The sequence below is a fragment of the Ambystoma mexicanum genome, chromosome 8 (assembly GCF_040938575.1).
Source record: "Ambystoma mexicanum isolate Mex_15411 chromosome 8, UKY_AmexF1_1, whole genome shotgun sequence".
Classification (NCBI taxonomy): Eukaryota; Metazoa; Chordata; class Amphibia; order Caudata; family Ambystomatidae; genus Ambystoma; species Ambystoma mexicanum.
The window spans coordinates 1697851581-1697864888 of record NC_090929.1 but is presented as its reverse complement, the minus strand read 5'-3'; the positions used below and the strand labels follow the sequence as shown (position 1 = coordinate 1697864888).

General features: G+C 46.9%; 1 protein-coding gene across 1 annotated transcript in view; it reads right to left on the bottom strand.

The window, feature by feature from the left end:
- The window catches only part of LOC138473468 (deleted in malignant brain tumors 1 protein-like), a 94173-nt gene extending 81232 nt beyond the window's left edge, over nt 1–12941 (bottom strand). The window contains exon 1 of the mRNA XM_069612114.1: nt 12797–12941. Coding sequence (XP_069468215.1) covers nt 12797–12941 — 145 coding nt within the window. The remainder of the gene's footprint in view (nt 1–12796) is intronic.
- Between the last annotated feature and the right edge of the window lie 367 nt (nt 12942–13308).

Genomic DNA, 13308 nt, shown 5'->3' with positions numbered 1-13308 from the left:
TTGCCAAGTCCCACACTTAGTCCTCAATATCTTGAATTAGAGAAAATGAAACTTGAACTAGAGTTCAAGAGACTGAATACTCAGGCTGAACAGAGACATCAGGAACTGAATCAAGAACTAAGGCTAAGGGAAATGGAGCTCAAGCATGAGCTAGAAATGAATAAATTATCTGTCGAAAATGCTTCTCTCTCTGACTCCTCTAGAAGTTCCAGTCCTAAAAGACCCCGGATGCCTAAAGACCCCGGTATGTATGAGCCTAAGTTGGATGTGTTGGATTGGTTGTCTCTGTTTGAATATAATCATGGGCTCCAGAACATCACAGGAAATGACTTACTCACCTGGTTGTTCTCTAGGCTTCCCCTGTTGCAACTGATGTGGTAATGGAGTAGGGGGAGGAGGATAGGAAAGAGTGTGAATGTGTGAAACTAGCTCTGATAGCTAGGTTTGGGAAGACCCCTTCCCAGTATCTTAAGAGGTTTAGGACCCTCAAAAAGAATGATGGTACCCCTTGGGCTACCTGGGTGAGTGAATGTTTGAAAAACTTAGAGGGATGGATTAAGGGTTACAAGGTGAACACTTATGAAGGTATGAACAATCTTTTTATGTTGGAGTCAACTTATGATGCCTGCTCTCCTGAGCTCAGACAGCACTTGGCTGATTCAAATTAATTAGATTCCAGAAAGCTAGCTAAGGCTGCTGACTTGTGGGTTGCCAACAGGGCCACTCACAAGGATTCAGGGGTCACTCAGAAAAAGGATGAGGGAAAGCAGCCACCTAAAGTGAATCCAGAGAATTCTAATACCTCCCATACCAAAGAGGGCCACAAACAACAAAATAACCAGGGTAAGACCCAGGGTAAACCGAATCAGGTTAGTGTACCTTCTGGTCAACAACCAGAAGGAGGTCAGAACAAGCCACCCTTCCAGAGAGCATTTGGACAATGCTATATCTGTAAGGCTACTGACCATATCAAAGGGGATCCCAGATGCAAGGGTAAACCTGCAGGGATCAGCACAGTCTCCTTAGCCTTCACTCCTGAGGATGAAGTACAGATGGCTAGTGCCCACTTTGAACTCTTTGCTGAAGAACCCTTCGGTCTTCAAGCTACTGTAAACTTAGAGCCTATGGGTCTGGTTAGTCCCGAGAATAGGGTTTTGTATAACTCCCTACCTGTTAACTCTAAGGTGTATTATGTGGACAGTGTTCTTGTCAATGGCCAGGATACTCCTGCCAGGAGAGACACTGCGGCCAGCAGAACAGTAGTGGATGAAAGCTTCTTTCAACCTGAGGATGTGGCAAAAGCACCCAAAGGTCCCACTAAAATGTCTGGAGGCCATGTCCAGATGGTTCCTATCCTACCAGCCCTCATTCAGTGTAACAACATGACAGTGAGGATCCCTGTCAGTGTTCAGACTGAGGTGCCTGGGAAGGTCCTGTTGGGGAATGACCTGAGAACTCTAGGAGTAGTGTCACATACCCCCAGGCCTCCCAGTATGGAGACCCAGAACCTAACCAAATTGGCTAGAGAGGCCACCTTAAGGGACCACTCTAAGCCTGTGGGAACCTCTACTGCGACCCCCACTACAAGCCCTGGTGTTAGTAAGTTCACCTCTAACCCAGGCACATTTCAGGATAGTACATTAGGGAAATGGGAGCCCCAACCAAGCTCCATCATTGTTCCCCCAGTTTCAGAGTCTGTGACCCCCCCTGCTTCTGAGGAAGAGGAGGATAGACCTACTGGACCCTTACCTAGGCCTAAGAGAACTGGTCATTCTCAATGCTGGTGGAAAACCAGGAAAGAAAAGTCTAAGGCCAAAAACCTTCAGACTGTTGGACCTTCTACTGAAGACTCCAACCCAAATCCTAATATTAGGGGGGAAACTCCTAAAATAGGTAAGGTTAGATCTAAGAGGAAGGGGAAGAAGGTACATTGCCTAACCCCAACCCCTCCAACCAAGAGGCCTAAGACCCAACCTGCTCCCACAAGAGAGGTGGTGACGAACCTTGGAGGCCCCCCTAGATCTAAGGGAATCCTTTATAAGGATCCCTTGAAAAAGCCTAACACAGGTTCAGAAGTTGTATCAACTTCTGAGGGACTGGTCAACCAGATCCCCTATAACTTTAAAAAGACTGATGTTCCTCAAAGGGTTTGTAGGTCATATAGTTTACAAAGGAAAACCTTTGATTGGGCCATAGAACATAGGTCAAGGTGTCACCATCAAAATGCTGATGGACTCTCTAGGATGTATGTCATCGACTAGAGGTATGAGGTTCATCCAGGAGTGGATTAAATCCTCCTGTCCCTTAGTCTGGGGGGGGGGGGCGAGTGTTAGGGAGAATTCTCTGTTTAGGCTGAATTTCCTAACCTAGTGAGTCCCCCAGCAGCTTTGCTGGATTTTTGGGGTTTAATTTTTTCTCCTGCCAAGAGTGAGACTCTTTTACCCTCACTCTTGGACATGATTTGAGTGTGTTTCTTTGAATCTAGATGTGCTTAATGGGCTATGGGATCTTTTACCCCATAGGGCTTCATTTTTTTTGTGATGTGTGTTACACAGCACCCTCAGTGCAGTAACACAGGGGTGTCATAGTGACCCCCCAGGATAGACTCCATACCCTGGGACTGACTACTGTCTCCCAGGGCATGTAAAGTCACCATTGACTTTACTAGTCTTAAATTCTGAACAGAACCAGTACAAACCATCATATTGTGGACGTACTGGCTGGGGCAATTCAATTGCCCCAGGGTCTGTTAGTCGAGGGGGCACGTTTCCGTCCCCCCTGATCGAGTTTTGGCTGGTGGCAGTGGATACTACTTTTTATATTCAACCGCAAATATTTTCCTATGGGATTTCCCATTGTTTTAGGCTACTATCTTTACTTAATTATTTACGGTAGCCTCGAACATACCGCCGGTTTATTTAATTAATATTAATTCTCCGGTTGGTATTTTTTGCCAAAACTTGATTCTAAAATGGCGTTTGTGTTCTCTTCTGTGACTCCAACCCAAGTCGAGCCCTTTGTTCCACTTTTTGGCTGGCTTCTCCACAGAAGCCCTCCAAAGTGGTGCCACTCTGTCTGGGGTACTTAGGAGGGGTGGAGGGGAATTTAGGCACCCTGGACTGAGTTGCTAGGCAACTCAAGTCGCACTCCGCCCTGATTGGCCCAAGTGGTGAGCCGGCCGGCTCACCACTTAGCATGTTTGAGTTGCAGCTAGGCTGAGTGAATGGGGGTTTTCTGCATAAAAGCAGGGCTTTGGGGACTGGAACTTCAGAAGTCGCCACAGGACCTAAGAATCCGACGAGGGAGAAGCTGAGCCGACCTGCCACGACACCACCACCGGTGGAGCCCTGCTGGACTGCCTCACCACTTTTCCCAACGACAGAGGAGATCTCCCGCCGGAGAGTCTTCTTCCTTTGATTGGTGGGGATAACCAGTTTCACCGTCTTTTCGCTTTCCCGACGTATCTCGTGGCCGCCTTGCCCGTGCCAAGCACCCCAGCAACCGGGATACCACGTTTTACCACGACCGCGAGACAAAGGTACCACCTTTAACCGGAAAACTCTGCGGCTGGTTTCTGCCCTGGTAGTGCAACGACCTTCATCTTTCCTCCAAGTCGAGATCTTTTCTTCCCCTGGACGACGACGCAACTTGCACCCACTACCAGGAACAACTGCCACCGCTGGAGGATCCTTCCCACTTAAGGTACCCTGTCCGGCCTGGCTTCCCTTGCTACCGACTGTACGGGGTAGATTTAGCCCCCGGCTTTCGAACCTGGGTTAGCCTGGGACACCTTGGCTAAACTTTTCTAAATCTCTCCAAAGCTTTTCTGAAATCTCTGCAAGACTTTCTCAGCCTAGTGTAACTGTGTGATCTTGGGCGCATTTGTGCTCTGCTCTCTCTAAGAGTGGGCCCAGCCTTTGGACTTTGGCTCACCAGTGACTTTTTGCTCTCTGCCTTGCTAACAGTGTTCTGGAATCGTAGAGTGGTGTACCTCTTCATATTCTGTCTTTTTCCCTCCCTTTTTCACAAACTTATTAGAGTGCAATCTAGTTAAGCGCTCACCTCTGTATGAAAATAAGTGGTGTTTTACTGTGATTTTCTAATAGGGAAAAAGGGGTGTATATATCATAATAGTAACTGTGTTGAGAATATTTTACAATAAGAGTGCTGGAGTGTTTCAACTGTGTGTTTCTAAATAAATAATTATATACTTTGATACCAAAGCTCTGGTCAGTGTTTGCTTGTATTATTGTATCTGAGTGCCTATTGAGTATACATTGCATACTGCCTAACTCTCTTGAGGGAAGTCTGACTGCTCAGCCACAGCTACCAGGTAAATCTGGGTGGTACAGACTGCTACCAAGTGGGTTTACTGCCAACGCCTGTAGTCTTAAATCTTTTGCAGTGGTCCCTAAGGGAACTGCACAGGTTTCTGCCTAACACCATGCACTTGCGTGTTCTCAATGTCACTGGGCCTAGTAAGATCGCTGTTTTGTTCTCCCCTGTTCCCCTCCCTTGCCTTGTCGTGCTCTGAAACCCTTGTGTACGAGTGCGATAGAAATAAAATATCAATAGCTTTGGCTCCTTGGGGTTCCCTTCTTCAATCTTTAACTTGTTCAAGTTCCAAACACCACAAAAGACATACCTAGGTCCATTTGGAGCTTCTCGGGGTTCCCGTCCCCAAGCTTCAATCCGTTCAACAATACAAAAAAACAAGTATCCAACTTGGCTAGGCCTCTCAGGGTTCCCTTCCCCAATCCCAGGCGCCTTTCAATTTCGAATACAAATTCAGATTTGTCAGGATGCACTTTGCTTTTCCTTCCATATCACGACATCATAGGTATTCCGCTGTGTTAGGCCTCTCTGGGTTCTACTCCCCAAGCTTATGCCCCTTTTGGTTTCAAACACAGGTTCATTTTGTCAGGATGTACCTTTCCTTTCAGTTACAGTTCTTGCACACACACTTCTCTTGTGGGGGTACAATCAGAGACTTTCAAAACCGCCTGGTTCTTTGCTCCTCCTAGGCATGACCACTCTGATCTGTAACAACTCTCTTTATCCCTTGCTCCTCCTTTTAAACCTTTCATCTTCACGTACCCCCTGTACCCTTTCTTGTTCTTCTTTGCTTCTTCCTCGGCACACTTGCACCTTCCCTTTGCTGTTCCATTTTTCCACTGTGCACTCTTGCCCCTTCCTTTGCTTTCTTATCGGGCCTCTTGCGCAACGTACATACTTTCTTTTCACTTAACGTGCACCCTTGCACTTGTCAGTTTCTTTCTCGTGCTTCCTACACACTTAACAGACTGTCCTCTCTTTACAGTGCACACTTTGCACTCTTTAAAAGTCTTTATTCCACTTTTCGTTCTTTGCACGGTTCAAATGTCTTTCTTTCACTTTACTTTTCTTCCGTGCCTCCAGGGCAACTTCCTTCTTTCTATTTCTCATATTCTGATTATCTCTTATACTTTCCTGTCCTTAGTACACTTTACTTCTCTTTCCACTCTGTGACGCTTTAAAACTGTGTCTTTCTCCTGTTTCGCTTCAGTCAAACGCACACTCCCGAGTTTCTCTCTCTCACTCACCAGGCAGCGTCGCCTTAACAAGCGTTTCCTCTGGATACACAGGGTTGAGGTCAGGGTCTCACCACCTGACCCTCAGACACCCTTGGGACATGCACACATCCCTAGGGAACGAGCACTCCACTGAACGCAGCCAGCAGGATCCAGGGTGCCTTACTCCGGTTCCTTGGAGGCAGAGCTCCGAAGCCATGCTGCAGCCCCTCACAAAACCCGGCCAGCGTTTCGGTACACTGTGCTCCTCCAGGTTTCCATTCCTGCTGCTCTCTGTTCCTTGGCTTCTCGGGTCCGGACAGCATCCCCAGCTTGCTCTACTCCTTGTGAAAAACCACACAGTAAAGTGAGTCAGGTGTGAGTTGTCATTATTAAATGCCTGACCCTGCCTGACTCTATTAGTGGGACAACTTGCATTCTTTCTATACTATGTTCCCCTTACTTTCCCCGTGTTGTTTCTATGGGTATCTTTACTGCTCTTAGTTGCCTCTACCTTGTCTCAGTATTTGATTCAAATGGGGAGGGGGAGATGGGATGAGATTGAGTGGGTTGCGGTAATATTGGGACTGGGGGAATACCATGTCTCGCCCTTGGGCATCCTCCTCCCAATCCCTCGTGACCCTCCACTTAGGTGATCCTCGCTCGCTTGTCCACCCCCAGGGTCAGGATCCAACAGTGATGGCACTTCCCTGGCCACCTGAATGGAAGATCCTGAGGGAGTAGGTGGGTGAATACCATTAGGTTTCTCGTAGCTGCCTGAAGAAACTGGTTAGCTTGCTAAAAGCTAATCAGCTAAAAGAAAAATTGGAATGTTTAAATAAAATAATGTAAAACACAAGAGAACAATTGTGATGCCTTAATTCCTAGATGAACTTGGTAATGACGTGTTGTTTCATTGCAGTAGCAGTTGGAGGAAACAGCTGTGGGTCCAACACTTGTGATGCAGACAAATGATTGTTGTATGTGTGTCTCTGCTTGTGTCTATGTGTTTGTATTACAAAGTAATATGAACCTTTTAAAATTTTAGGAGTGAAGTCCTCTAAGACATGAAGCATATCAGAAGATGTAACATGATGTGCCTGTTAGATTGTTTTTACTCCATATGGATAGCATGGGTAGAACCTGGGATACAATAGAAAATGTGAATGTTTGCCGAAGTTTGATAAAGGTTCCTGGCTATCTGGTTAGGTGCCACAGGAGATTGGGGAAGCTTGGGGACACCACGTTGGACCACGCGATCCATGAAGCTGGGAAAGTGTAGAACAACTCACAATTGCTTCTTACTGATCATACACCGGGTTCCAGGCTGGATGATTTCCCCAACAGAGAAGACACCATTTATGATTTCAGATTAATGTACATCTAGAATACCACTGGCTGACAGCCTAGAATGGTGAACTGTGGGGTAGTCCTCTTAGCAACCAGCACAGTAGAGAGAATGAATAGGAGTTAGCAAAAATAACCTTATAAGGTAGACATTTTTCACCTCACTGTCCCCAACATCAACTGTTTGACGGCCGCCGGCCGGAAAGAGATCCTGGGACCGCACTGACCTGCATCGTTGAGAGCTCCCCTTCGACCGCGCAGAGCGACAGCATTCGCTCCCATCCGTTGCTCCCGCTTGCTGCCTGGGCCTACACAATCAAATGTCCGGCACTGGGTCTGACTTCGTCAACCTGCCAAGAACCAAATCCAGATCCTGTTTACCACAAACTGCCTCCTCGGTCCACTTTGGCACAATCCCAGCAGTTTTCCGCAACAACATATCCTTTTCTTGACTAGTAACCCACCTACCACCCCCGGTACCACGCTCAGATTGCTACTTTTCTCAGTCTGTCGCATCTTCTCTGTTCTTCCTTCAGGGTGGCTTTTTGTACAATATTCTTTACTCTTTCTACTGCAGATGGTGTGCTTAATTAGTCTATATATATTCATAGAACCTTGATTGGACGTTCCCTTTATTTTGGAATGTGTTACTGTGTTGTTGGGATCACTACTGGTTCACCTTCACACCCCTTTTAAGAGTATAGCCTTCCCTCAGCCCACATTACCACCGAAGGCGAAAGAGGAATATCGCTTAACTGTGAGGGCTGAGTGGACCATTTTACCCCCACTCGCCCTTTTACTCCTGCCGAGCAGAATCCAATTTGTCACACCCTGCTTTGCGTTAGTTGTCACCTTGGCATTGATACCCAACCACCTCATCCTTCCTTCCTTCAGTTTCCCGTTTGGTACTGTGCCTTCCACCAGTTCTGCAGTCCTTCTTCCGCCGTTTCTTCGACTGCTAATGTCTCGCTGCTTACCTTACTTTTCAGGACTTTCCATATCGATGGCTACTCAGACTCCCAATCTTCAGGCTTTTATTCCTCAATCCTGGGTTCTTCTACATGAAAGATCTACCTACCATTGTTACAATAGAGGGTTATCCCTTCTGGGTTTTCCCATCTTTGGGAGTAAACGGGCTGGCAGACTATCTCCTGACACAGTGGGTTCTTCAGAGAAGCGGCCAAAATTTACTCGAAACTGTCTGCAGCCGTTACCAGTAAGACCAGTACTTGACATAGGCTTATGATGTGCCACCCTTGACTGCTCAACAGGGTGGTGTAACTGGCATGCTCATGAGGCCGCCTATTGATTCGGATGATGGAATAGGTGACCGGACTTGGTGGAAGCTGAATGTATCACAATTTAGGATTGGAAAGAACCATGTAAGAGGGGGGCATTATGAAGCACCTCCCGATAATCGCAAGAAAGGATAAAATATCCATGTCCATGTTGTAGGTGAGGAAAGAGATTGCCACTAGCAACTGCTTTGTGTTCACATGTCTGTGTTAGAATAAGTCTTATTTATGCATCCTGTTGTTGTCGGTCTACCTTTTCCAGTGCGGAGGTGGATAGAACCTGATCTTTGCGTGCATGTGAAGGGTAGTGGCTCTTACTCGGTGCATTGACGTGGGTGTAACAGGCACAGAAAGGGGCCCCAGCACCTAGAGGGGTCAGACGACAAGAGGGGTCATTCTGCTTGTTTCAGGGACCCTGCAGTGGGCTAGGCCAGCCAACCCTTGTTGGATGGAAGAGACATGGTCGCTCAGTACAGTGCTCTAACTGTCAGCCCTTGGGTGCCCCATGCCGTGTGCTGTGACGTCATCCCTTGTAGAAAAGTTATAAAGTGTTTTAACAGGAGATGTGCTTAGTAGGAAATTAGTGAAAATGTCCCACACTACCATTATTTGAGTGTCAGATGATCACTGGGGGAAGCAGTAACGACATGGCTGGATTTGTCAGAGCAAATGTTGGGATATTCAAAAATGAACATCTTGAACTTGGGCCATCTAATTTTCTTGAAATTGAAATATTAAAAAATGTGTCCTGTTTGTTTTGGGACTAAGGAAAAACCAATACAAAAACCCCTGCCTGAAATTGCCATGAAACTTGAAATTTAACATAGTGACCGGATCCGTTTCTCGTAAAGTTTTGTGCTCTTTGATCAGCGACATCAAAGGTGACTGAGAAAAACGTTTTCTGAATGTCAGCGCTATATGTCTTGGACTATAGCGTAGCTACCGTGACACTTTCAGATACACATTAAGAGAGAGGAGGAGAGGAATCTGTACATACCTATCTTCTAATACATGGGAGTCTGGTCTCTCTAGAAAAGCCTGCAGTGTATTTTATATTATGAGCCAGTTGTGATGTCCTTCATGAAAACATGCATCCATCATCAGCCCAACAAATACCCGCTGATTAATTCACCCCAAAGTCTTCCTCGCGTGTACTTCTCTCAAAGCTTCAAATCTTTTAGTTTTCTTTACTCTTTGAAGACGCTTCGGAAGTAGATTACTTTGTACAATAGGAGAAATCAAAATGTGATGTACCTGAACAGACAACCCCAGCATCATTACTATGGAGACAGTTGTTTACATTCCATCCTCGGTTGGGGCAGTCCCACAGGTGCACCTCTTGTCCTTTGCAGAGAACATCGTCCAGAAGAATGCTTCCAGTGCCCTGACCAAAGAAGGCCCCACCACGAGAAGCCACGGCAGTTCCACATCCCATCTGTCTGCACACGACCTGCGAATTCACCAAAGTCCAGAAATTATCACACACCGTCCCCCAGGCTCCTCCATAGTAAACCTCAATGCGCCCGGTACAAAACTGCCCGCTGCCAGCAAGGCGCAAAGCCAGGGTTTGGGTGTCTGGAGGGGGTAAGGAGAAAAAGATAACATGTATTTGTTATCAAGTGCAAAAGATCATGCAAGACTCTCGAATCAATAGGAAACATGCATGTTTATTCACTCATTATGTCAGCATTTAGTGCAAGAGTTGCTTTAAGGAAGTCAGTTAGGAACACAAAGGCGTACGTGTGGCATTAGCCACTCTTAGACCAGCAAAAGTAGGTGTTCCAAAGGATGTGTCTAAGAGTTGTCAAGACTGTGTATAGAAAACACAAACATGCCTTAAGGTGCAGCTTGACTTTTGTTCACGAAATTTAAAAGGTACATTAGAAAAGTCAGGGAATGTACTTAATTTTCACCCAGACGTTCTAGCTATAAGTGACGCATGAGGGGCATCAAAGTGAAGATGTAAATGTGTGAGGTAAGTGGAGTAGGGGCAATTACTTACCGGTCATTTTCCTTCTACAGATTATCTGCCAACAGCTTCCTCATCTGACGCTATGGATGGTGCAGATGCTACGGATGGCACGGATGCTACAGATGGTACCGACGATGTGGATGCTGCAGACGGTACGAATGCTGCGGCAGATGGTACAAGCTGTATCTCCTCTATATGCTATGTACCTGTATCACCGTTTTATCTGTATCACATGTTTACCCTATCCATCCTGTCGCTTTATATACGTATGTCACTATGTACGCCCCACTGTCCTGTTCTCGTACGTGGTCGCAGGTGCTTTACTGATAACCACCATATCACACTACTACGCTTACTCTCCCCTATACACCATCACTCAACTAGAATACAGCTAAACCATGGTAAATTCGGGCTAGCTGTTCTCATACTAACATGACCCCACAAACACCTCATCATCCTAATAAAACAGAGCTAGCTGAGCACATTCTGGCTAGCTTAGGCGTCTCCTCAGGCGAAAGGCAGCCAGAACTCAGTCTGGACTGGAGGTGTCCACCCTCCAGACTGAACACATCCAAGTGATTTCCTCAGCACCACACCTACCGCTATGAAGCAGCTATCATGCAACAACCACCCCAGCTGCACACATATCCGGTGCGCCCACACACCATACAACACTCTCTCTCTGACTTGAACTGCGGTTCCGGAGGGCGTTCAACCTACCAGCGCTTTGAGGTCATACCAGTGATATATAAGGCGCTATATAAATGCCAAGTAACATAACATAACATAGCACCTGGATAGATATCCACCAGCGTCAGCTGTTCTCGGAAAAACAGAGGGCATAGTGCAACTTGACTCATTCACGTTGGCTCTCATGCTCCTCGACTCCAGACGTGATGTTGGTTTTCATACTTAAAGGACACGCTATGCCCCCTACCTCATTGTCTCACCTTTTTCCTCCGTGCTCAGAAGCCAAGGGAATCGATTCCCTTGTTAAGAAAACACATATACAAAATGGGAACACTTTTTTAAGTGTGGAACTATAACCAAGAATAACAAATGTACCTTATCCTGGCTCACTTTCCCTTTTTATTTTTAAACTCATCTTAGAACTCACCCACAAGAAAACTTTCAGAAGTGGGGAAGGCTTGGAGAGTGATGAGGAATCTGTGGGAGGCCAATGAACATTACTGGTAAGAGATTTTCCCTTCAATGCATTGCACCCTCGCACAGACTCCTCACCAGGATAGACTCCCACAGCAGTAGATGAGGAGGAGGCGGGCTGAACGCTTTGCAAAACGGCCCTGCCAAAGCGGGTATCTCTGCCTCTAGACAGATATAAGCTGCAGTGCTCTGTGAAAGTCAGAAGGGATGCCCACATGGCAGCCTTCAGATGTCCTTCAATGGCACCACTCTTTTCAGAGCAGAGGAATCAGCCACCCTCCTTGTGGAGTGGGCCTACAGACTCCTATGGTCCTCCCTGCCCACCTTTTTGTAACACTAAGCTGTGCACAGCATGATGTAGCGAGATAGTCTGTTTGATCACTGTAGGCCCTTAGACAACCACACCTGCATCTTACTTACACATCCGGCCGATGTAATTGCCACTAGAGACATTTTCTTCAATGTGAGAGACCTGATCGACACATAGTGAAAAGGATCAAAGGCACCTACCATCAAGTGGAGAGAGAGTGCTTGATAAAGATCCCAGGTTAGGACTTAAAACTGAACTGGGGTTAACACATTCACAAGCCCTTAAGGAATTGGGAACCATAGGCCCTGAAAAAAAGAACCCCGGACCAGTAGTCTCTTAAAAAGAGAAATAGAAGCCAGGCTACCCAAGGTACCCTTTCACTGTGCCCAGCTGTAGCCCCTTCATGTCCAGGGACACCAGAATCTCCCAGACCACCCAGAAGGGGCACGATATCGGGTCATGTACCTCTCTCCCTACACAATGACACAAACTTTCTCCATCTGCACGCATGGATGGGGCCCGTAGAAGGTCTGTGCGTAGACAGCAACACCTCCAATACATCATGCCTCAAGTCCAAGCCATCTTATCTTAGTCTCTCAAGAAGGATCAGGCGAGCCAAAACTTCCTGAAATTCCTGAGAACCAATGAGATGACTGGAATTTAATGCATAGTGAAGTCAAATGCAAATGTCAAAAGGCGCGCACCGTGGGAAGTACGAGGAAGTACTGTTTACTGGCGTGCCGTGCTGTGTTGGACCTGCGTTGTACATCGAACATCTTTTGCTCACACGGAACTTCGTGTCTAACTGGCATTTTGGCCGGAGGAAGTCTTTGTGGTGAACACCGTGGACTGCCTGACCTAGCGGCATTAGAAGAAGGTGACTTTTCAATTACCTGTGCGCATAGCGGGCACGTTTGGTGTTCCTTCGTGCACGCGGGCAGCACGTCTACACAGTTTATACTGTGCTTATAGTTTAGCGTGTACTCCTAGTATTTCCATCGAGCACGTGGGAAGCGCGCTAACTTGGCTGTGTGTGGAGCGAAATTCTATGATATTGATTGGTTGTTTTTTCTGTTTCGACTTTTTTTCGTTAAAGGTCTGTTTGGCTGGGCTCCGCCCTGGTGTACTGTGACGCCCCCTTTTCTTGGCAACCTCCTACTTATACCCAGCAGCCAGCGCACTCGCGCGCACACCGTGGGAAGTACGAGGAAGTTCTGTTTACTGGCGTGCCGTGCTGTGTTGGACCTGCGTTGTACATCGAGCATCTTTTCTTCCTCACACGGAACTTCGTGTCTAACTGGCATTTTGGCCGGAGGAAGTCTTTGTGGTGAACACCGTGGACTGCCTGACCTAGCGGCATTAGAAGAAGGTGACTTTTCAATTACCTGTGCGCATAGCGGGCACGTTTGGTGTTCCTTCGTGCACGCGGGCAGCACGTCTACACAGTTTATACTGTGCTTATAGTTTAGCGTGTACGCCTAGTATTTCCATCGAGCACGTGGGAAGCGCGCTAACTTGGCTGTGTGTGGAGCGAAATTCTATGATATTGATTGGTTGTTTTTTCTGTTTCGACTTTTTTTCGTTAAAGGTCTGTTTGGCTGGGCTCCGCCCTGGTGTACTGTGACGCCCCCTTTTCTTGGCAACCTCCTACTTATACCCAGCAGCCAGCGC